This window comes from Mya arenaria, chromosome 9 (assembly GCF_026914265.1).
Source record: "Mya arenaria isolate MELC-2E11 chromosome 9, ASM2691426v1".
NCBI lineage: Eukaryota > Metazoa > Mollusca > Bivalvia > Myida > Myidae > Mya > Mya arenaria.
In genome coordinates, this window is record NC_069130.1 from 57,566,928 (window position 1) to 57,589,562 (window position 22,635).

The 22,635-nt window shown below is 38.2% G+C and overlaps 1 protein-coding gene across 6 annotated transcripts in view; it reads right to left on the minus strand.

Moving 5' to 3' along the window:
* Positions 1–17,366: 17,366 nt before the first annotated feature.
* LOC128246768 (monocarboxylate transporter 12-like) overlaps positions 17,367–22,635 on the minus strand; it is a 14,289-nt gene continuing 9,020 nt past the window's right edge. For all 6 annotated transcript variants that reach the window (XM_052965198.1, XM_052965200.1, XM_052965199.1 and 3 more), the window contains 5 exons: positions 21,277–21,378; positions 20,087–20,731; positions 19,662–19,841; positions 18,372–18,497; positions 17,367–18,112 (listed from right to left, as the gene is read on the minus strand). In XM_052965198.1, coding sequence (XP_052821158.1) covers positions 17,913–18,112; positions 18,372–18,497; positions 19,662–19,841; positions 20,087–20,731; positions 21,277–21,378 — 1,253 coding nt within the window. In that variant the 3' untranslated portion in view covers positions 17,367–17,912. The remainder of the gene's footprint in view (positions 18,113–18,371; positions 18,498–19,661; positions 19,842–20,086; positions 20,732–21,276; positions 21,379–22,635) is intronic.

The following is a 22,635-nucleotide window of genomic DNA, read 5'->3' on the forward strand; positions in this document are numbered from 1 at the left end:
TCTGTTTCCCCACTCCCAAGTTATGAAGTGTATAGCTACTTGACTTATTTCAACAGCCTATAGGAACTCCAGCCGGACGATATCTGTTTTCCACTCACGAGTTATGTAGTGTTTAGTTACTTGATTTATTTTCAACAGCCTATAGGAACATCGGCCGGACGATCTCTGTTTTTCACTCCCGAGTTATGTAGTGTTTAGTTACCTGACTTTTTTTCAAGAGCCTATAGGAACACCGACCTGACGATCTCGGTTTCCCCACTCCCAAGTTATGAAGTGTTTAGTTATTTGACTTATTTTCAACAGCCTATAGGAACACCGACCTGACGATCTCTTTTCCCACTCCCGAGTTATGTAGTGTTAAGTAACTTGACTTATTTTCAACATCCTATATGAACACCGGCCTGACGATCTCTATTTTTCACACCCGAGTTATGTAGTGTTTAGTTACCTGACTTATTTTCAACAGCCTATAGGAACACTGGCCGGATGATCTCTGTTCCCCACTCCCGAGTTATGTAGTGTTTAGTTACCTGACTTATTTTCAACAGCCTATAGGAACACCGGCCGGACGATCTCTGTTTCCCACACCAGAGTTATGTAGTGTTAAATTACCTGATTCCTTTTCAATAGCCCATAGGAACACCGGGCGGACGATCTCTGTTTCCCACTCCCGATTGATGTAGTGTTTAGTTAACCTGACTCCATTTCGATAGCCCATAGGAACACCGGCCGGACGATCTCTGTTTCCCACTCCCGAGTTATGTAGTGTTAAATTGCTTAGCTCCTTTTCAACAGCCCATAGGAACACCGACCTGACGATCTCTGTTTTCCACTCCCGAGTTATGTAGTGTTTATTTACTTGGCTCCTTTTCGATAGCCCATAGGAACACCGACCTGACGATCTCTGTTTCCCACTCCCGAGTTATGTAGTGTTTAGTTACTTGACTCCTTTTCGATAGCCCATAGGAACACCGACCGGACGATCTCTGTTTCCCACTCCCGAGTTATGTAGTGTTAAGTTACCTGACTCCTTTTCGATAGCCCATAGGAACACCGGCCGGACGATCTCTGTTTCCAACTCCCGAGTTATGTACTTTTTAGTTACCTGACTCATTTTCAACACCCCATAGGAACACCGACCTGACGACCTCTGTTTCCCAGTCCCGAGTTATGTAGTGTTAAGTTACTTGACTTATTTTCAACAGCCTATAGGAACACCGGCCGGACGATCTCTATTTTTCACACCCGAGTTATGTAGTGTTAAGTTACCTGACTTATTTTCAACAGCCTATAGGAACACTGGCCGGATGATCTCTGTTTCCCACTCCCGAGTTATGTAGTGTTTAGTTACTTGACTCCTTTTCGATAGAACATAGGAACACCGGCCGGACGATATCTGTTTCCCACTTCCGAGTTATGTAGTGTTAAGTTACCTGACTCCTTTTCATTAGCCCATAGGAACACCGGCCGGACGATCTCTGTTTTCCACTCCCGAGTTATGTACTGTTTAGTTACCTGACTCCTTTTCAACAGCCCATAGGAACACCGACCTGACGATCTCTGTTTCGCACTCCCGAGTTATGTAGTGTTTAGTTATTTGACTTATTTTCAACAGCCTATAGGAACACCGACCTGACGATCTCTGTTTCCCAGTCCCGAGTTATGTAGTGTTAAGTTACTTGACTCCTTTTCAACAGCCTATAGGAACACCGACCGGACGATCTCTATTTTTCACACCCGAGTTATGTAGTGTTAAGTTACTTGACTTATTTTCAACAGCCTATAGGAACACTGGCCGGATGATCTCTGTTTCCCACTCCCGAGTTATGTAGTGTTTAGTTACCTGACTTATTTTCAACAGCCTATAGGAACACTGGCCGGACGATCTCTGTTTTCCACTCACGAGTTATGTAGTGTTTAGTTACCTGACTTATTTTTAACAGCCTATAGGAACACCGGCCGGACGATCTCTGTTTTCCACTCCCGAGTTATGTAGTGTTTAGTTACCTGACTTTTTTTCAAGAGCCTATAGGAACACCGACCTGACGATCTCGGTTTCCCCACTCCCAAGTTATGAAGTGTTTAGTTATTTGACTTATTTTCAACAACCTATAGGAACACCGACCTGACGATTTTTTTCCCACTCCCGAGTTATGTAGTGTTAAGTAACTTGACTTATTTTCAACAGCCTATATGAGCACCGGCCTGACGATCTCTATTTTTCACACCCGAGTTATGTAGTGTTAAGTTACCTGACTTATTTTCAACAGCCTATAGGAACACTGGCCGGATGATCTCTGTTTCCCACTCCCGAGTTATGTAGTTTTTAGTTACCTGACTTATTTTCAACAGCCTATAGGGACACCGGCCGGACGATCTCTGTTTTCCACTCCCGAGTTATGTAGTGTTTAGTTACCTGACTTATTTTCAACAGCCTATAGGAACACCAGCCGGACGATCTCTGTTTCCCCACTCCCAAGTTATGAAGTGTTTAGCTACTTGACTTATTTCAACAGCCTATAGGAACTCCAGCCGGACGATCTCTGTTTTCCACTCCCGAGTTATGTAGTGTTTAGTTACTTGATTTATTTTCAACAGCCTTTAGGAACACCGGCCGGACGATCTCTTTTTTCCACTCCCCAGTTATGTAGTGTTTAGTTACCTGACTTACTTTCAACAGCCTATAGGACACCGGCCGGACGATCTCTGTTTTCCACTCCCGAGTTATGTAGTGTTTAGTTTCATTGCCTCCTTTTCGACTGCCTATAAGTACACCGGCCGGACGATCTCTGTTTTTCACTCCCGAGTTATTTAGTGTTAAGTTACCTGACTCCTTTTCGATAGCCCATAGGAACACCGGCCGGACGATCTCTGTTTCCAACTCCCGAGTTATGTACTGTTTAGTTACCTGACTCCTTTTCAACAGCCCATAGGAACACCGATCTGACGATCTCTGTTTCCCACTCCCGAGTTATGTAGTGTTAAGTTACTTGACTTATTTTTAAAAGCCTATAGGAACACCGGCCGGACGATCTCTATTTTTCACACCCGAGTTATGTAATGTTTAGTTACCTGACTTATTTTCAACAGCCTATAGGAACACTGGCCGGATGATCTCTGTTTCCCACTCCCGAGTTATGTAGTGTTTAGTTACCTGACTTATTTTCAACAGCCTATATGAACACCGGCCGGACGATCTCTGTTTCCCACACCAGAGTTATGTAGTGTTAAATTACCTGATTCCTTTTCAATAGCCCATAGGAACACCGGGCGGACGATCTCTGTTTCCCACTCCCGATTGATGTAGTGTTTAGTTAACCTGACTCCATTTCGATAGCCCATAGGAACACCGGCCGGACGATCTCTGTTTCCCACTCCCGAGTTATGTAGTGTTAAATTGCTTAGCTCCTTTTCAACAGCCCATAGGAACACCGACCTGACGATCTCTGTTTCCCACTCCCGAGTTATGTAGTGTTTAGTTACTTGACTCCTTTTCGATAGCCCATAGGAACACCGACCTGACGATCTCTGTTTCCCACTCCCGAGTTATGTAGTGTTTAGTTACTTGACTCCTTTTCGATAGCCCATAGGAACACCGACCGGACGATCTCTGTTTCCCACTCCCGAGTTATGTAGTGTTAAGTTACCTGACTCCTTTTCGATAGCCCATAGGAACACCGGCCGGACGATCTCTGTTTCCAACTCCCAAGTTATGCAGTGTTTAGTTACCTGACTCCTTTTCGATTGCCCATAGGAACACCGGCCGGACGATCTCTATTTTTCACTCCCGAGTTATGTACTGTTAAGTTACCTGACTCATTTTCAACACCCCATAGGAACACCGACCTGACGACCTCTGTTTCCCAGTCCCGAGTTATGTAGTGTTAAGTTACTTGACTTATTTTCAACAGCCTATAGGAACACCGGCCTGACGATCTATGTTTCCCACTCCCGAGTTATGTAGTGTTTAGTTACCTGACTCCTTTTCAACAGCCTATAGGAACACCGACCTGACGATCTCTGTTTCCCACTCCCGAGTTATGTAGTGTTTAGTTACTTGACTTATTTTCAACAGCCTATAGGAACACTGGCCGGACGATCTCTATTTTTCACTCCCGAGTTATGTACTGTTAAGTTACTTGACTTATTTTCAACAGCCTATAGGAACACTGGCCGGACGATCTCTTTTCACACTCCCGAGTTATGTAGTGTTAAGTTACTTGACTTATTTTCAACAGTCTATAGGAACACCGGCCTGACGATCTCTATTTTTCACACCCGAGTTATGTAGTGTTAAGTTACTTGATTTATTTTCAACAGCCTATAGGAATACCGGCCGGACGATCTCTGTTTCCCACCCCCGAGTTATGTAGTGTTTAGTTACCTGACTCCTTTTCAACAGCTTATAGGAACACCGGCCTGACGATCTCTGTTTCCCACTCCCGAGTTATGTAGTGTTAGTTACCTGACTTATTTTCAACAGCCTATAGGAACACCGGCCGGACGATCTCTGTTTCCCACTCCCGAGTTATGTAGTGTTTAGTTACTTGACTTATTTTCAACAGCCTATAGAAACACCGGCCGGACGATCTCTGTTTTCCACTCCCGAGTTATGTAGTGTTTAGTTACCAGACTTATTTTCAACAGCCTATAGAAACACCGGCCGGACGATCTCTGTTTTCCACTCCCGAGTTATGTAGTGTTTAGTTACCTGACTTATTTTCAACAGCCTATAGGAACACCGGCCGGACGATCTCTGTTTTCCACTCCCGAGTTATGTAGTGTTTAGTTACCTGACTTATTTTCAACAGCCTATAGGAACACTGGCCGGACGATCTCTATTTTTCACTCCCGAGTTATGTACTGTTAAGTTACTTGACTTATTTTCAACAGCCTATAGGAACACTGGCCGGACGATCTCTTTTCACACTCCCGAGTTATGTAGTGTTAAGTTACTTGACTTATTTTCAACAGTCTATAGGAACACCGGCCTGACGATCTCTATTTTTCACACCCGAGTTATGTAGTGTTAAGTTACTTGATTTATTTTCAACAGCCTATAGGAATACCGGCCGGACGATCTCTGTTTCCCACTCCCGAGTTATGTAGTGTTTAGTTACCTGACTCCTTTTCAACAGCTTATAGGAACACCGGCCTGACGATCTCTGTTTCCCACTCCCGAGTTATGTAGTGTTAGTTACCAGACTTATTTTCAACAGCCTATAGGAACACCGGCCGGACGATCTCTGTTTCCCACTCCCGAGTTATGTAGTGTTTAGTTACTTGACTTATTTTCAACAGCCTATAGAAACACCGGCCGGACGATCTCTGTTTTCCACTCCCGAGTTATGTAGTGTTTAGTTACCAGACTTATTTTCAACAGCCTATAGAAACACCGGCCGGACGATCTCTGTTTTCCACTCCCGAGTTATGTAGTGTTTAGTTACCTGACTTATTTTCAACAGCCTATAGGAACACCGGCCGGACGATCTCTGTTTTCCACTCCCGAGTTATGTAGTGTTTAGTTACCTGACTTATTTTCAACAGCCTATAGGAACACCGGCCGGACGATCTCTGTTTTCCACTCCCGAGTTATGTAGTGTTAAGTTACCTGACTCTTTTTCGATAGCCCATAGGAACACCGACCTGACGATCTCTGTTTCCAACTCCCGAGTTATGAAGTGTTTAGTTACTTGACTTATTTTCAACAGCCTATAGGAACACCGGCCGGACGATCTCTGTTTTCCACTCCCGAGTTATGTAGTGTTTAGTTACTTGACTCTTTTTCGACAGCCCATAGGAACACCGGCCGGACGATCTCTGTTTCCCACATCCGAGTTATGTAATGTTAAGTTTCCTGACTCCTTTTCGATAGCCCATAGGAACACCGGCCGGACGATCTCTGTTTCCCACTCCCGAGTTATGTAGTGTTTAGTTACCTGACTCCTTTTCGATAGCCCATAGGAACACCGGCCGGACGATCTCTGTTCCCCACTCCCGAGTTATGTAGTGTTAAGTTACTTGGCTCCTTTTGGACAGCCCCTGGGAACACCGACCTGACGATCTCTGTTTTCCACTCCCGAGTTATGTAGTGTTTAGTTACTTGACTCCTTTTCGATAGCCCATAGGAACACCGGCACAACGATCTCTGTTCCCACTCCCGAGTTATGTAGTGTTAAGTTACCTGACTCCTTTTCGATAGCCCATAGGAACACCGGCCGGACGATCTCTGTTTCCCACTCCCAAGTTATGCAGTGTTTAGTTACCTGACTCCTTTTCGATTGCCCATAGGAACACCGGCCGGACGATCTCTGTTTCCCACTCCCGAGTTATGTAGTGTTTAGTTACCTGACTTATTTTCGATAGCCCATAGGAAGACCGACCTGACGATCTCTGTTTCCCACTCCCGAGTTATGTAGTGTTAAGTTACCTGACTCCTTTTCGACAGCCTATAGGAACACTGGCCGGACGATCTCTGTTTCCCACTCCCGAGTTATGTAGTGTTAAGTTACTTGACTTATTTTTAACAGCCTATAGGAACACTGGCCTGACGATCTCTGTTTCCCACTCCCGAGTTATGTAGTGTTTAGTTACCTGACTTATTTTCAACAGCCTATAGGAACACCGACCTGACGATCTCTGTTTCCCACTCCCGAGTTATGTAGTGTTTAGTTACTTGACTTATTTTCAACAGCCTATAGGAACACCGACCTGACGATCTCTGTTTCCCACTCCCGAGTTATGTAGTGTTTAGTTACTTGACTTATTTTCAACAGCCTATAGGAACACTGGTCGGACGATCTCTGTTTCCCACTCCCGAGTTATGTAGTGTTAAGTTACTTGACTTATTTTCAACAGCCTATAGGAACACTGGTCGGACGATCTCTTTTCCCACTCCCGAGTTATGTAGTGTTAAGTTACTTGACTTATTTTCAACAGCCTATAGGGACACTGGCCTGACGATCTCTGTTTCCCACTCCCGAGTTATGTAGTGTTTAGTTACTTGACTTATTTTCAACAGCCTATAGGAACACTGGCCGGACGATCTCTGTTTCCCACTCCCGAATTATGTAGTGATTAGTTACCTGTCTTATTTTCAACAGCCTATAGGAACACTGGCCGGACGATCTCTGTTTCCCACACCCGAGTTATGTAGTGATTAGTTACCTGTCTTATTTTCAACAGCCTATAGGAACACTGGCCGGACGATCTCTGTTTTCCACTCCCGAGTTATGTAGTGATTAGTTACTTGTCTTATTTTCAACAGCCTATAGGAACACTGGCCTGACGATCTCTGTTTCCCACACCCGAGTTATGTAGTGTTTAGTTACTTGACTTATTTTCAACAGCCTATAGGAACACTGGCCGGACGATCTCTGTTTCCCACACCCGAGTTATGTAGTGATTAGTTACCTGTCTTATTTTCAACAGCCTATAGGAACACCGACCTGACGATCTCTGTTTCCCACACCCGAGTTATGTAGTGTTTAGTTACTTGACTTATTTTCGACAGCCTATAGGAACATTATTTTAAATAAACTATTATGCATAACTAAACAGATAATAGTACTTATTAAGGTACCGTTTAAAGAAATGTCCTATCATGTCCGTTATTTAAATAAAATAAAGGACAAAATGCAATAACTTTATCTTAAATGTAGTGTCAGTCATTTATATTAAATTCTCGTGACCAATTACGTATACCCTTTCAAATGATATCAACACTATATAGTAGGTCACAAGGTATCAGTGATTATTTACAGAATTAAATGGACTCGATACATAATTAGATCATATCTGCATCGTTCTTGTAACCTAGGTGTACGTTACAAAAACAGTTTTGTTCATCAAAATATGGATTGGCTAATCGTTACAATTTTTCTTACATTTTGAGAATAAGTTATGCATAAACTGAACCATGTACTCAGAATAAACTTGGTATGCTAAGTAGTGCAGTGTTATTTAATGTATGTTTTAATCTTTTGTAGACTTTAGAAACACCGACTTGACGATCTCTGTCTTCGACTCTCGAGCAGCAATGGAGTCAGAAATGGGTGCGATTTGTGAAAAGTTTCCGGGTCTCCCGGAAGATTCCTCCAAGCCCGTTTTCATCACTTGTCAGAAGCCCGTGGTCGGCCGCGTTGTCAGAATTCTTCAGCAAAACGAGAAGCCATCGGTTGTGACCCTGTGTGAAGTCACACTGATTGGACCAGGGCTAATGCAATAGTTTTGACATGCTTCATCTTAAGAAATATATTGATTGTATGTAATAGGATTTTGATATAAATCAATCCTGTTATTGGTTCATAGGTCATATTAGATCATATTATTGAGCTATCATGGTGAGGACATGGATGTTTTTCATGCTACTTAGTCAACACAACATACTTAGTGTTTTATTCCACTAAGTTTCATGATGATATCATATACTGTATCAATATAATATTATACTCTTTTTGAAAGATCCACACAGTACGAGTATAATCGAAATAGTTTTTAAATTTAAATTTAAGGGCATTCCACAGAACAAAAGTGGGTGGGGAAGGTCAAAAATTAAAATGTTTCAATAATTTTATTTGGTTTGAGGATCGATTTTTTCGGGAGCAAAACATGCATTCTTCGTTACATGTTTTAGAGTTTGACACTACCGCTACACTACACATCTGGAATATAAAAGGCAAGGGTTTTTTGCTACGGCGAACCTCGAAATGAAAGAGAGTTACAAGGCAAAAAAACGCTTAACTCGTTGATTTGGTCAATATTCATCCAATAATGACTGTTGGCCAATTAAAGTGCTTGCATGTGAAAAGTAACCATATTAGCACATGCGGATAACATATACACTTTTATACATTCATAAAAAAATTATGAAAAAAATGTGTACTTGATACTAGTAGCTTATAAGTGGCTGGAATGATGGACAATCACTTCAAACATGGTTCCACACATTTATTATAAATTAAAAAAGATCAGCTGTAAAGTGGAACCAGAATGCGTGTGTATGAAATAATATAAATCAACACCTGCACATGGAATACTCGTGAACAAACTCCACCAAGGAAAATTATTAAATAACGGCAGCTTAATTTAAGAAATAAAGATAATCCAAAGTCAGATAACTTATGGCCAGATAATTAACGGACAGAAAAAATCCACGGAAATATAGTTATAATCTACGGACAAATTTTCAACGAGCAGATAAACATCAGACAGAAAATAAACGGACAGATAATAAACGGACAGAATATAAACGAACAGATAATAAACGGACAGATAATAAACAGATAATAAACGGACAGATACTAAACGGACAGAAAATAAACGGACAGATAATAAACGGACAGATAATCCACGGACAGATAATAAACGGACAGAAAATAAACGGACAGATAATCCACGGACAGAAAATAAACGGACAGATAATAAACGGACAGAAAATCCACGGACAGATAATAAACGGACAGAAAATAAACGGACAGATAATCCACGGACAGAAAATAAACGGACAGATAACAAACGGACAGAAAATAAACGGACAGATAATAAACGGACAGAAAATAAACGGAGAAAATAAACGGACAGATAATCCACGGACAGAAAATAAACAGACAGATAATAAACGAACAGATAATAAACGGACAGAAAATAAACGGACAGATAATAAACGGACAGAAAATAAACGGACAGATGATAAACGGACAGAAAATAAACGGACAGATAATAAACGGACAGATAATAAACGGACAGAAAGTAAACGGACAGAAAATAAACGGACAGAAAATAAACGGACAGAAAATAAACGGACAGATAAAAAACGGACAGAAAATAAACGGACAGATAATAAACGGACAGATAATCCACGGACAGAAAATAAACGGACAGATAATCCACGGACAGAAAATAAACGGACAGATAATAAACGGACAGATAAGCAACAGACAGATTATCAACGGACAGATAAACAACAGACAGATAAACAACAGACAGATAAACAACAAATAGATAATCAACGGACGGATCTATGAAAAATTCATTACATCTGGGGTTTAAATTCAATGATTAATAATTCGATTTTCATATATTCGAGTCACTTTGATTTGTGGTTTACAAAAAGCGATGATTCAATCGGAACTCCTCGGTCAGTTTTCATTCAAAACATCATCGGATGTATATGGACGGTTTTCAATGGCAAAAGTCTTTACATTCAGCACATACGTAATAGATATGCAAAACACGAGTTAGTTACAAAGGTGAAGTAAATATGCTGGGGGGGGGGGAGTTGGAACGTTTTCCTTTGTAAATTTTGAAGGTTTTAGTTTGCTAGATTACGTTTTATGTAAAATGGATTTTATATAAACGAAAACTTTTGAAGTTAAAGACTAACATATTGTATCAGATCATTTTGAAATTATTTTTGGTTTGGAGTCCACACGATATCAACACAACCATACATGATGGTATATAAACACTACTTTATAAATTGAATGTTGAGAATAAAATGCGCGCAATTTGTTCTGATGACATTGTTGAACAGTTTTAGTTTTTGAAAACATAAATGTGACCAGTTACAATGCATTTAAGTATTCAATCATTGGCTGACATTGTGGATATCATATGTCTATTTTGTAACACTCTAGAAGACGAATATCATTCTTCACTTGAATGCCAATTGTTTGCTGAAGTACGAATTATGTATATCAAACCATATAACTTTATCACACTCTTGCTCACAGTGGTCAGAAATTGGCTCAGTGTGAGTAGTATTTGATAAGCTCATAGAGAGCTGAATTTTCTACCTTATGTACCCTGTGCGTAGGAGTGATCAAACAATATAACTTTAAAATACCGAATATGTTTATGTTTATTGAGTTGATGACCTCTCAAAAAGTGTTGTATAAATTTGGCAATGTATGGGTGTAAAGCGTTTGAATAACGAAAAGCTTTTCTTATGTATAATGTGTAGAAAACCTACCCTCTTGTCGCTGTTAACATATCCTGTCTTGCGACTTAAACTTATTTGTATTACAATGTACCTATTATAATGTGTATACCCATGAAAATATTGTCTGAAGTTTTATGAAATATACTTATTGTAAACCTTTGTCTTTGTATTAGTAATGTACAAATTTGAAAAGAAAACTCTTCAGAAGTAAGACTTGTGAAGTTATGAATTCTATTATTTGCATATCACTTGTCTATTTTTCGCGAATATTTGCCACAGGAAATTGTTCGATTGTGCTTAAACTAAGAATGTCTTGAAAATGTGTCTTCACAAACACATGAATTATAAATAACTTAAGAGCATGCAATGATGTGTTGAAATGTTCAGGAGGTGCTGTTCATAATTTATGTTCACTTAAATCAAATGATCTGTTAGAAAACTTTAGATCAATAATTGACCCCAAGTCAGTGTTTGTTTTCCAGGCAGATGAAGATGTCAAAGTTTGTATTTATAATGACTTAATTAAAATTTATGATTTATTTGACAAGTGAAGATGTTTGGAAGGCCTACATAGAACGTATATCTTGTGGTACTGGTTACTTTATAAATGAACAACTATAATGCAGTAACTTGTACAATTATTTGCATTTATTTTGATGGAATAAGATGAATCATTGTAATTATATATTTTTCAAGTATTAGGCTTGAATATTATTAACAATATTTGAAAATATTTTTTGTTGTGTGTTAACGGTAATTGAACCTGATAATTGAAATATGTTCAGCAATTTTAACCATCATTTTTCTTGTCATAGGAATTGTACAATAAAAAAACACTTTCGTATCTTGAGTCTGAAACTCAGACTTTGTGACCATGACTACAAACATTCTTAAGTCGGAGTTCAAACTCAATGGTAGAACTGCAAATCTTCATTCTTGTTGAGTTTTGATGACGAAATTTTCCGAATTTATAACCATTCAATAATGTATAATTATTTACATTTATTTTCGTAAAAAGAATGGAATGAAAACGATTCTTTGAAATTAAATAACTGTCCGAGTCTAGACTTGGACCTGAGACTGTTTGTTATTATGGCCAAGCATGCACGTGTGCTATCAGCCTGGTTTAAAATATTTACGACGCTCCATTTAAATAGTGGCTTAGTTGTCATATGACGTATTTGAAGTTTGATCATTTTCTATTGATTTATAAGCGTTTCGGTAGACGCTTGAATTCCTGGAGGTGTTGACAGCGAACCGGTCAGGAAGAAGAATACATAATTTGACGTTACCGAGGTTAGAATTGCCGCTGCCACCACGCCAGTAAGGAGAAAGAATCACCAACGAACAATTTAACTTTATTACAGAGACAATGGCAAAATTAACACAAAGGGAAGTAACTCATGTAACACACGGTATTCTTATACCAAATCACAATACAACTATTGGCGCATATTTTCCAGAGTTGGAGTCATTTCCTCGTCAGAAGTTGGGACCTCTCCATGATGGCTTATTCTACTTGCAGTAGTGAGCATGCTGTCCTCAACGAAACTGTATAGACGCTGGTAAAGATCTTCAGGTCTTTCTCCTGGTTCTAATTTAATGCCGTCAAAGTCCAAAAAATGACCGCCACTAGTTTGAAAACCGAAGTGTAATCGAATAGCCTGCCAAATGGCATTTCATTCATGTATAATTTTTTACTATGGTATTTCTGGAAATCACAGGGCAAAAGTTAGCAATTTGACCCAGCATCAATTCTAAATGTGTCACTTTTTGAGCGGCTGTTCTCCATGCCTGTTGAGGAACGTCCTCACCGTCGTCAGTAAAGCCACGAACCGGGTTGTTACTTGTCTTCTTTAACCAAGTAAGCTCCATCGACCAAGTAAGTAGCAAAATTGGCGTCAAGAGAAAGTGAATATTGGAGATTCTGACGCCAGGACTCGAATGACGCTATAGTCTCATTCTTAGAGAGACGCCACTGCTTAGGAGCGCGCTGAGTTGCCATAGTTACAGTTTAAGTCACGAAGTGTAAGTAACAGCTCCTTTATACACTGTTGTATTTGCAAGATAAATTGTAAACAGTTACTGGTAAAAACTGCCTCGTTGGACTCCTTGATTGAGCTTATTCCGCCTCCATACAGATTTTGTTTTGTTTTTGGTAGAGTGGCTAATGGAAAAGTCTTTTTAGCATCGAACAGGCGTTGTATCTTTATTTACACCGCTGGCAGACAGTTTTCAAGCGGCTAACCTTGGAGCTCTGGCTGTTGAGTGTACACTGCCACTGGACATTTTCTTTTCCATGTGAAAGATGAATGTTTCCTATTTTAAAATATCTTCCTGACCACCAGTTATATTCATTATTTTTTTTTCCAGAAATCAAATAACGGTTTTATACGTTGTATTTGTGAAATTTAGAAAATATTCCTGAGTGTTTTTTTCTATGTCTTACATATGTGAGTTTTCCACTGTAAGAGAGGAGAGGAGGTGGTTTTCCAAATGTTTTAGCGTGGTTCCGCTTTGTATCTCAACGAACAGTAATGAAATAAGAGTGCCTTGATTGGCTGATATTAAACACGTGGTTTAAAGTTTTAGTCACGTGATTTAAGACGCTAAGACAATTGGCTCTGACGTCATTGGTCTAAATATACTCATAATTAATAGCAAACAAAGACAAAAATACTTTTATATGTTTATATTATTCATTTATGTTCTATTGTTTCCGGAGTAATGGACAACCTGGTTTCACTATATATGGAAATACTAGCAATACATGTTTGAAATGAAATAATGGCATTTATTCTAGAATGCCGTATTTTAAGTTATTTTTCCATATCTGGACAGCTAATAAACCGCCACAAGGAACGCCTGCCAGATGAAAATATGTATTGCTTGTCAGAAATGCGTATTGTTACTGTAGAGCGTGTTGAACGGTTACTGTAAAGAAGTTAAGAAAGTATGAATTTGATATCTTGATCGGCTGTTATTAACTAAAAAGATAAAAAGTGTGTATGGGCGGACAGACGGACAGAAAGACAAACACGTAAACACTACGAAACAACAACAAACTGTATCAAAATGATTCAAGGATTTTGCTCAACTTAAAATGAATATCACAATAAAGGAAACAAGACAAAATGCTTTCACCAGACATGTAATTGTGTCAAAGGCAAGCGGGCAAGCATGTGCAAAATATAAGTATGTATTTGTTGTATTAACTTCTTTAAGCATCTGAACAAGCTAAAATAAAAAAAATAAAACATACTCAGCAACGAATATCTGGAAAAATGAAAATAATTTGATATAATTTACATGTAACTTTTTTCATTCGATATAATAAAATTCAGTGTTTCAGAAATAGTAAAGAATATGGAAAATGCGTACGATGGTGTGGTATATATTATAGTAATACATCATTTTAAATATTTCTAAACATGTATATCAATTTTATTTAGTATTTAAATCATAGTATCGTAAACGATCGATTTGAAGTCATAATTTATAATCTTACACGTTCTGCATTTAAATGTCACATCAACTTAAGAAAGGAAAAAATGTCACATCAAAATCAGAACTGAAAATGTAACATCAATTGTAAATCGAAGAATGTCGTTTGAACTTAAGAATGCAAAAACTAACAATGGAAGAAATTCATTTCAAAATATAAATGAAAAAAAAACATGTTTCATGTTTCAGAAGCATTCTTCTTCTTTTTCATCCTCATCTTATCCTCACCCGCCTCCTCATCATCAATTTCCGAATGCAAGACCATAATCACCATCCATTCCATACTTTACCCTTGAACTCTCACTAACTGTACGCATTTTACTCATCACTTTTATCATTATCTGTTTTTTACCAATATATATATATATATATATATATATATATATATATATATATATATATATATATATATATATATATATATGAATATGGTTCAAGGCCTATTCTTACCTCATCCAGTCCCACTATGAGCCATCGCCTCATTGGTGGGTTGTCATCAGTAGCAAACTTCACTGCAAGGGGCATCTTTTCGGGTGGATGGCTGGACCCTTCCTTTACAGTGGACGCTAAAACATTTAAACAGAAGCAGCACCACATGTTCCCATATGAAGTATATATATAATTAAATCAAGTACAATAATAATACAAACAGATATTAAACATATAAATAAGTGCTTATAAACTAGTATTATCCAAAAGAATAAAAAAACAGGTTTTCTTAAGTCTTTCCATGTGATGTATATATTATTAATAACATTCAATCTAAAAAAATACGAAGCCCCATCCAATTTTCAATACAAAATTTATTGAAAACCCCGAAAACTAAATAAACATTTTCTACTATACGGGTTCGGTTAAAGAGATCTTGGGAACAATGCTGGTGCCTTTTAGCATGTTCACTGTAAGATTTCAAAAACTGTCATTATTATACAAGGAAATGTTAAACAAATGACTTGCAGATGGTAATTAACTAATATCATTTATTTATATCCATATTTATTAAATATATATGACAATTAGGTTCTAAACTACTAATTAATATACTTATTCATTTACATATAAACAGGCGACATTTAAAGCTGCATTCTTACAGATTTAACGTTTTGACAGCTTTTTGCTTGGAACGAGCCGATTTATGCAAATATTGATGGAAACCAGTGATATAAGACTGCTGACAAAAATCAGATCGCAGATTTCTATTTTATATTTCAAAAATTGAAGCTTTATGCATAATGAAAAAAAATGTCAAAACGGTAAATCTGTGAGAGTGCAGCTTTAAGATCGGAACAAAATCCATGTCTATCTTTTCGCATAAATAACAACTATACTTTTCCTTCAAAATCAGTACAAAATCAATAGATTTAAACAGTAAAAAGGTATGTCGCTTTTTTTCTAAAAATATTCGCCCAGTTTGATTTTTTTTAAACCGTCCGAAAGTAAGAAAAGTCCATAAATATCTCTGACATTTTCATGATGTTTTTACTTTCTGTGGTTTTTAACCAAATTCAAAGAGTAACGGTTATGGGTTATGTTCATTACTCAGTCTTTAAAACAGTCATATAAATTAAAAACAATAAAAAAACAAGCGACTGGCTGCTGTAAAAAATTCGATATTTGATGTGGAGCTTCAATATCAGCTCCACATGCACATGAAGGAGTTTGCTTTAAGTGATTATAATGGCGGTCAGCGTTAAGATTGCTACATTTGTTTGGCATACTTGCATGGTGAACAGAAGCAAATCGTTCACCTGTGGTATAATATTTTGGTATTGTTGGTGCTTTATATAATACTTCAATTTTCGTTTTGAAATCTGCTAAGGATTCCGAGTGTCTTGTTGCTTGATCAAGATCATTCCAAATACTGTAAGCAGAGGGAATGACTGATGTAATATATATATCTGTTCTTCGAACTAATGACTGATAATTGTTGGAATTCCTTAACCAATATTGGTTAAGGACAGTTTATCCTGTCATTACGCAGCAAGTAGACCGCGTAGAAATTTTAATTGAGCAGTTAAGCCAAAGGACTTTACTCTGAGGAATCTGGAGTGTTTATGCAATAGTTCGCTTCAATGGGAATCGGTTTGAACTTGGTATTATTATTAGGTTTACGAACTACTTCCATTAATACACCGGCCGGTATACATGACGCATAGTTCGAGTATGTAATAAATTTTAACATCTTGGCCATTTTTTCCCTTGACGAAACAACGTCGTATGGGGGGGGGGGATGGCCAAGTTGTTCCGTTTGGTATTACATTCTATAATAGCCAATCAGAACACCTCATCATTTATCCAATAGATTCGGCCTACGAAATTAAAAATACAATTCTGTAAAGATAGTCCGTCATGCCGGCGCCAATAAAAAAAAACGTGCTGTATGTGTTTTTTTTAACCGTCGTGACCCATTTCAAACGGGTTTAAGGTCGTACAATGTAGGTTAATGCCTTTATTTTAATTAATGGCAACATGGCCACAAATTCCCCAGTTAAAAAGCGCCAAAATATCGCACATATAATTTTTATCTGTACCTAAAGCATATGCATTTTTATCATCAATGTCAAACGAGCTCAAAAACACGAAAATGCATAGAATTAAAAAACATGTTTTGGATTAACCAATACTGTGTGCCTTTAAAGTCGCGTGTGAAGTCATCTCACAAAGTTGTGTCTTTCGAGGACTGCTAGTCATATACGTGATACAACAAAATTGCTTGGACGTTAGTTTCAGCGCACTCTGGCAACACAAATATAGCAGTTTTCTCAAATGATAACTATTCGCCCATTTTAAATGTTTCTTAAGTATTTAACTTTTTCAGAAATCAGAAGATCAATACGTATTGCTAATTATTTGTCGTAAACGTCGTTTAAATCGAGCGGAACATCCATCTCACGGGAAGAATAACACTGTAAGTATGAAATATTTGAAAAAAATAATATTTATTTCGTAGAATGCAAAATTGTGCATCTTTTTTCTGTACATCGCTGTGCAACCCGCAATATGCTGGATACCTTGACCACTGAGGACGCGGTAAACTCAGGTTTATTGGTGCTGACGTTATGCACCTAGATGTGTAAAACCACAGAATCTCGTGCACAGACATCTTGATTTGTAAATTTTGAATGATATTATAGCTAATCAATTTGATCTAACCATGATCACAGTCAATGACGTATAAAAAGTTGAATACATGTGTTTTATTTGTATTCTGAACACATTTGTAAACATGATGTTTGATATGTACTGATTATTTAAATCGAAGCATTTCCCGTGCATGGTCAACGTCACACTTTGTGGTCAAAGGTCAGATACCATTTCTTCGTGCCAATTCCATTAATGATTCAATCGATGAAAGGGTTCTAAAGCAATGAACTAGAATATTGGAATACACATATTTTCCTACTAATTCCTTTCCATTTTCATCACAGAAATGTATGTGTGGCACCATTGATGTTTTCTGCGTAGTTCAACTTGCTTCTTCAATACTAGTCATTGGCAAGAACCGACCCCAGCTGATCTTCCGATTTGTCGCTTTTAAGCTATCCACTGTGTACGAATTCCGGTGAAGAGAGATGGCGACCACGAGGAGGGCAGCGGCCAGGAGACACTCGCCACCCGCCACGAGGAAAGTCACCTGGTAGTTTCCAGTCACATCAAACAGCCAGCCTGTAATTCAGATATACAGGAAGAACGTCAATAAAACGTTTTCGCATGATTGGATATGGATGACGTCAGTGTGACGTTGGTTTAGCGTTAACGTATCGTCTATGAAAGTCATTGTGTCAAACAGTCTAGATTGTATGAGAGTGACTCAGATAGACAAAATCAAAGGAGAAAAGGGTTTGTTCCTTGCTTAGGCAAGTAAATTGTAAATTAAATATTCATCACAAAACTTCATAACAACAATCTCATGTTTACAATGTACCTCCTTTCGGGACAGCAACGAAGCAAGCGATTCCTTCAGTGAAGTAAGCAAGACCGATTGAACGGGAAATGACGTCATCGCCGAACATGTCAGTAAGAACGACAGCAAACAACATGACAAAACCACCTGGAAATAAAATGAGTTTTATTTACGACTCACATCCATTTACAAAATATTTAACAGTGAACACGTATAAGTAAGGCGCAATTGCGATATAACACTTTAAAGCTGCACTCTCACAGAATGAACGTTTTGACAACATTTTTATTTTTTGTCTTGGAACGAGCCAATTTTTGAGAAAACCCATGAAAACCAGTTAAATAAGACTGCTGACAAAAATTAGATCGCAGACTTTTATATTTAAGTTCAAAAATTAATGTTTCATGCATTTTTCTTAAACCGTTAGTAACGGTTCAGGTCATAAAGCATTAATTTTCGAACGAAAGTATGAAAACCAACACTCTGATTTTTTGTCAGCAATCTTATATCATTGATTTGCAGATATTTACGCAAAGATTTGCTCTTTCCAAGACAAATTTTTTTTGTTAAAAATGGTAAATCTGTGAGAGTGCAGCTTTAATGGCCTATTATATCTGCACTTTCGATTTAAGCAAATGTAAAACATTTGTTGTTGTTTTTTCGAAAAATCAAATTTATCAACGTAATTACATGAAGTATTTTTTATAAAACTGTAAAATAAAAACAAAAAACCCCATGCGATTCGCTCCCGGGTACTTTCAATATAAGCAAGCGGAGATCATATCAAATGCACCACGTCGTACAGATAATTTATAGGGTTTCATGAAACATTATATTTTAATTGTGACTTTATTTGCCAAAAATACAGCAGCCTTTGTCAAATGTTGGTATTAACAGTATTTGCGTAATGATAAATTTTAACATATTTTTGGACAACGTTGCCTTTTTGTCGACTTGTTTTGCTTTTTATTCGAAAATATAAACTAATACCCTGGTCAAAAGTGTGTAGTGTGTGGCTTGACTAGAAATGACTCGTATATCAATCGTTTAATTGCGATTCATTAATGCCAGGGTTCTTCGGAAGTATGGTACTCGCGCTTCGATTGACAATTGCATACTTTTTTGGAGTACATGTACCTGTACCTTAAACATGTAACTCTGGCCTTAACAAGTGTTAAACGAGCATTGAAAACCATTCCGAATCTCTTGCTATGTATATCATTTTTTTTTAAATTCCATTCAACATTGGAAAGAAGAAAAAAATGATGAAAAATTAATTGAAATACATGTATATTGAATACAATAACATACCTAAGAAAATACCAATTGCGGCGGTGCTACACAGCTTTGTTTCAAAGGTAGGGAGGAAGGGAACAGCCGCGATGGCCAATCCTGCGAGCGCTACCATGGCAACTAACATGGCGGGCCTATTGACGCCATCCCGGTCTCCGATCCAACCCATTATTATACGACTTACGATGTTAGTTATGCCTGGAATGATAACAGTTGGTGATAATTGATAAACGTCATTTGTATACGTAAACAAATAGATACATGCAAACGGAGCTCACACCATACCTTCGCTTACTTTGTCGAAGATGATCAGTTTGCTTAACACGTGATATTTAAATATGAGCATGCATTTACATATGCTCTACGTATAATCCATTGAATGGTAGACTATATGTTATTTCAAGTAGTGTTGTAATAATAAGGTGCTTTCAATAATTACCCACCTATTGAAGATACAAGCCAAGTTGCTTGGTACTTAGAGAGGCCCGCGCTAATCGCCTCGTCCGGCACGAGTGAAAATGGAATAACAAAGGCAAGATTGAACACAAAGGTAAACGCCATAAACATCAGAAGTCGCCTGTTCTTCAGGAGTTCCCGAGGGAATACAGCCGCAACGGCTGACAACATCGTGGTCCATATAACTTTTAATGTACCCGGAGTTGGTGTAAGTTTTGTTTCAGATTCGCATTGGCGTGATACATCATGACCGGAACCATTTATGTCGATCACCAAACTCGACATACCAGAATCAGAATGTTCAGGGTATGTTTCATCTTGTATTTTATTAGGCTTGGAATATTCTAACGGCAAATATGTTTTCTTCAACATAGTTATCTCGATATTCATCTCTTTTTCGACAGACTGTTTAATTGTGTCCGAACTGTATCTGTATTCGTCAATTTTCACCGCCTTCTCGTCCGATGTAACTGCCGCACCGGGAAGTGCTTCACTTCTAGGTGCGGGTCGCAGCAGGAGGCCGAACACGGCCCCGTTAAGAGCGGCACCGGCCGCCACAAGAACCGCCCCGCGCCACGTGTACTCCGATATAAGCAGGTGCATCACGTGGTTGAATACGAATGTGCCCACACCTGGAATCAAGAACAAGAATGATTGGGCAATTATCGAGAGGTAATACGGCATACTTTTAGATTGTTTTAGATAGTATTATGATCAATGCTAGTTTCGTGCGAGTTGTACAGACATGTATAATATTCGCAATATATGAAAGATAATCCTTATGCATACATTGCCCATCTTTTGTGCATTTTGCCTGAAATTTGTCAATAATTTACAATATAAATTATTTTAACGTCTCAAAGTTAATTTAAATATATGAACATATTGTTATTCGGAAAAAAGCAACATGCGTGGTGGGCTGGGTGGGTTGTGTTGTGAGTGGATTTTGAGTGGTGGGGAGTGGGCGGGCGGTGGAGTCGGTAGGTTGGATGCGTGGACAGGCATGCGTGAGGGCGAGCGAGCGAGCGAGCGAGCGAGCGAGCGAGTGCCATGCTATCATTAATATGATCTTTTTGGAATATCATATAGAAAGAATCATCGCTCAAGCCATTCAACACCATCAGTGCTTTGATTTTCTTTTTTGATCATCTGCTGGCACGTAAAATACTTTCCTTACCAGAACCGCATACAGCGATGCCGTTAGCAAGGGCCCGTCGCTCCGTAAAGTACTGTACAACCAGGGCACCAGGTGGCAGAAACATTAAACCAATCCCCGTCCCTGGAGAACAGAATAAAAAATAGACATCCTTAAAGATACATTTACCCTAGCCATACATTGGAATATTTTATCGAAAATCGAAATCATTATTATAGAAACATCAATCTTAGCCACCCTGCTAGATTATATGATCAAGAACTCAGAATACATTCATCAACCCTAGCTAGCCCCGCCTCAGAAGTGTACAATTAGGATTTGACATCATAATCATACAAGCAATAGCTCTCCCTAAAGTGTATAAAATCACCTCTTGAAATATAATTTAACGTACTTGTACTAGCCCAAGCTTGCTTCTGGAGCACAACATCCATAATCAATAATAAGTATACTCAGTATACATACAGCAGCCCCAGTTCCGTATTTGGAGTACATAATCAATAATACAAATCAACATTTAACATGTCTACCACAGCCCAAGCCCTGCTCCTGGAGAACAGAAACAATACTTAATATCATCATATATAAACAACACCCTACTCCAACAGTACATAAACAATAACTGACGTCATACTTCTACAAGCAACAGCCCCGCCCCGCCCCGCCCTTGAAAACATAATACATAAATGACAGAATCAGTATATAAACAACAGCCCCGTTATTATTTAAAAACCAAGCCCGGGCCTGGAGTACAATATCAATATTTGACGTCATTATTATAACAAGATGGCCAAGATGGCCCCATATCGCTCACCTGATTGGACAAAGGGTTCTAATGTTATTGAGCAGATAACATACTGGACGCCCCTCGCCTGTACGCCGCAGGTGAAACTATAATATGTCTCGTTTTAAAGTTTTTTAAAAATATGTAATTGTTGAAAATGTTATAAAGGGCCTTAACTGTTACAATATTTCAGTTGGAGTTATATAGCTCGTCACAAAAGAGCGCATTGTTCCTATGATACAGTTTATTAAGTTTGAAGTTGAGTTTTTCAATGGTTGTAAAACAATAAAGTAAGTTTAAACATATATATATATATATATATAGTTTTCCATAAAGACATATTGTGGTAACTAACTCCGTCCTTGGCAAACCTGTTCTTAAGGAATCAACATGGGATGAAGGGTTTTGACAGAGGGTCATTTTAGGAACATACAGAATGTATCTGTAGAATTATTTTAAAATCGGGCCAGCGGATTCTGAGAAGAAGACTTTCAACATTTTTTTCATATATTAGACATATAGAAAAGGAACCCCGACCCTTGGTGGCCATGCTTGTTTACGAATCAACATGGGGTGAATATGTGATAAAGGGTCAC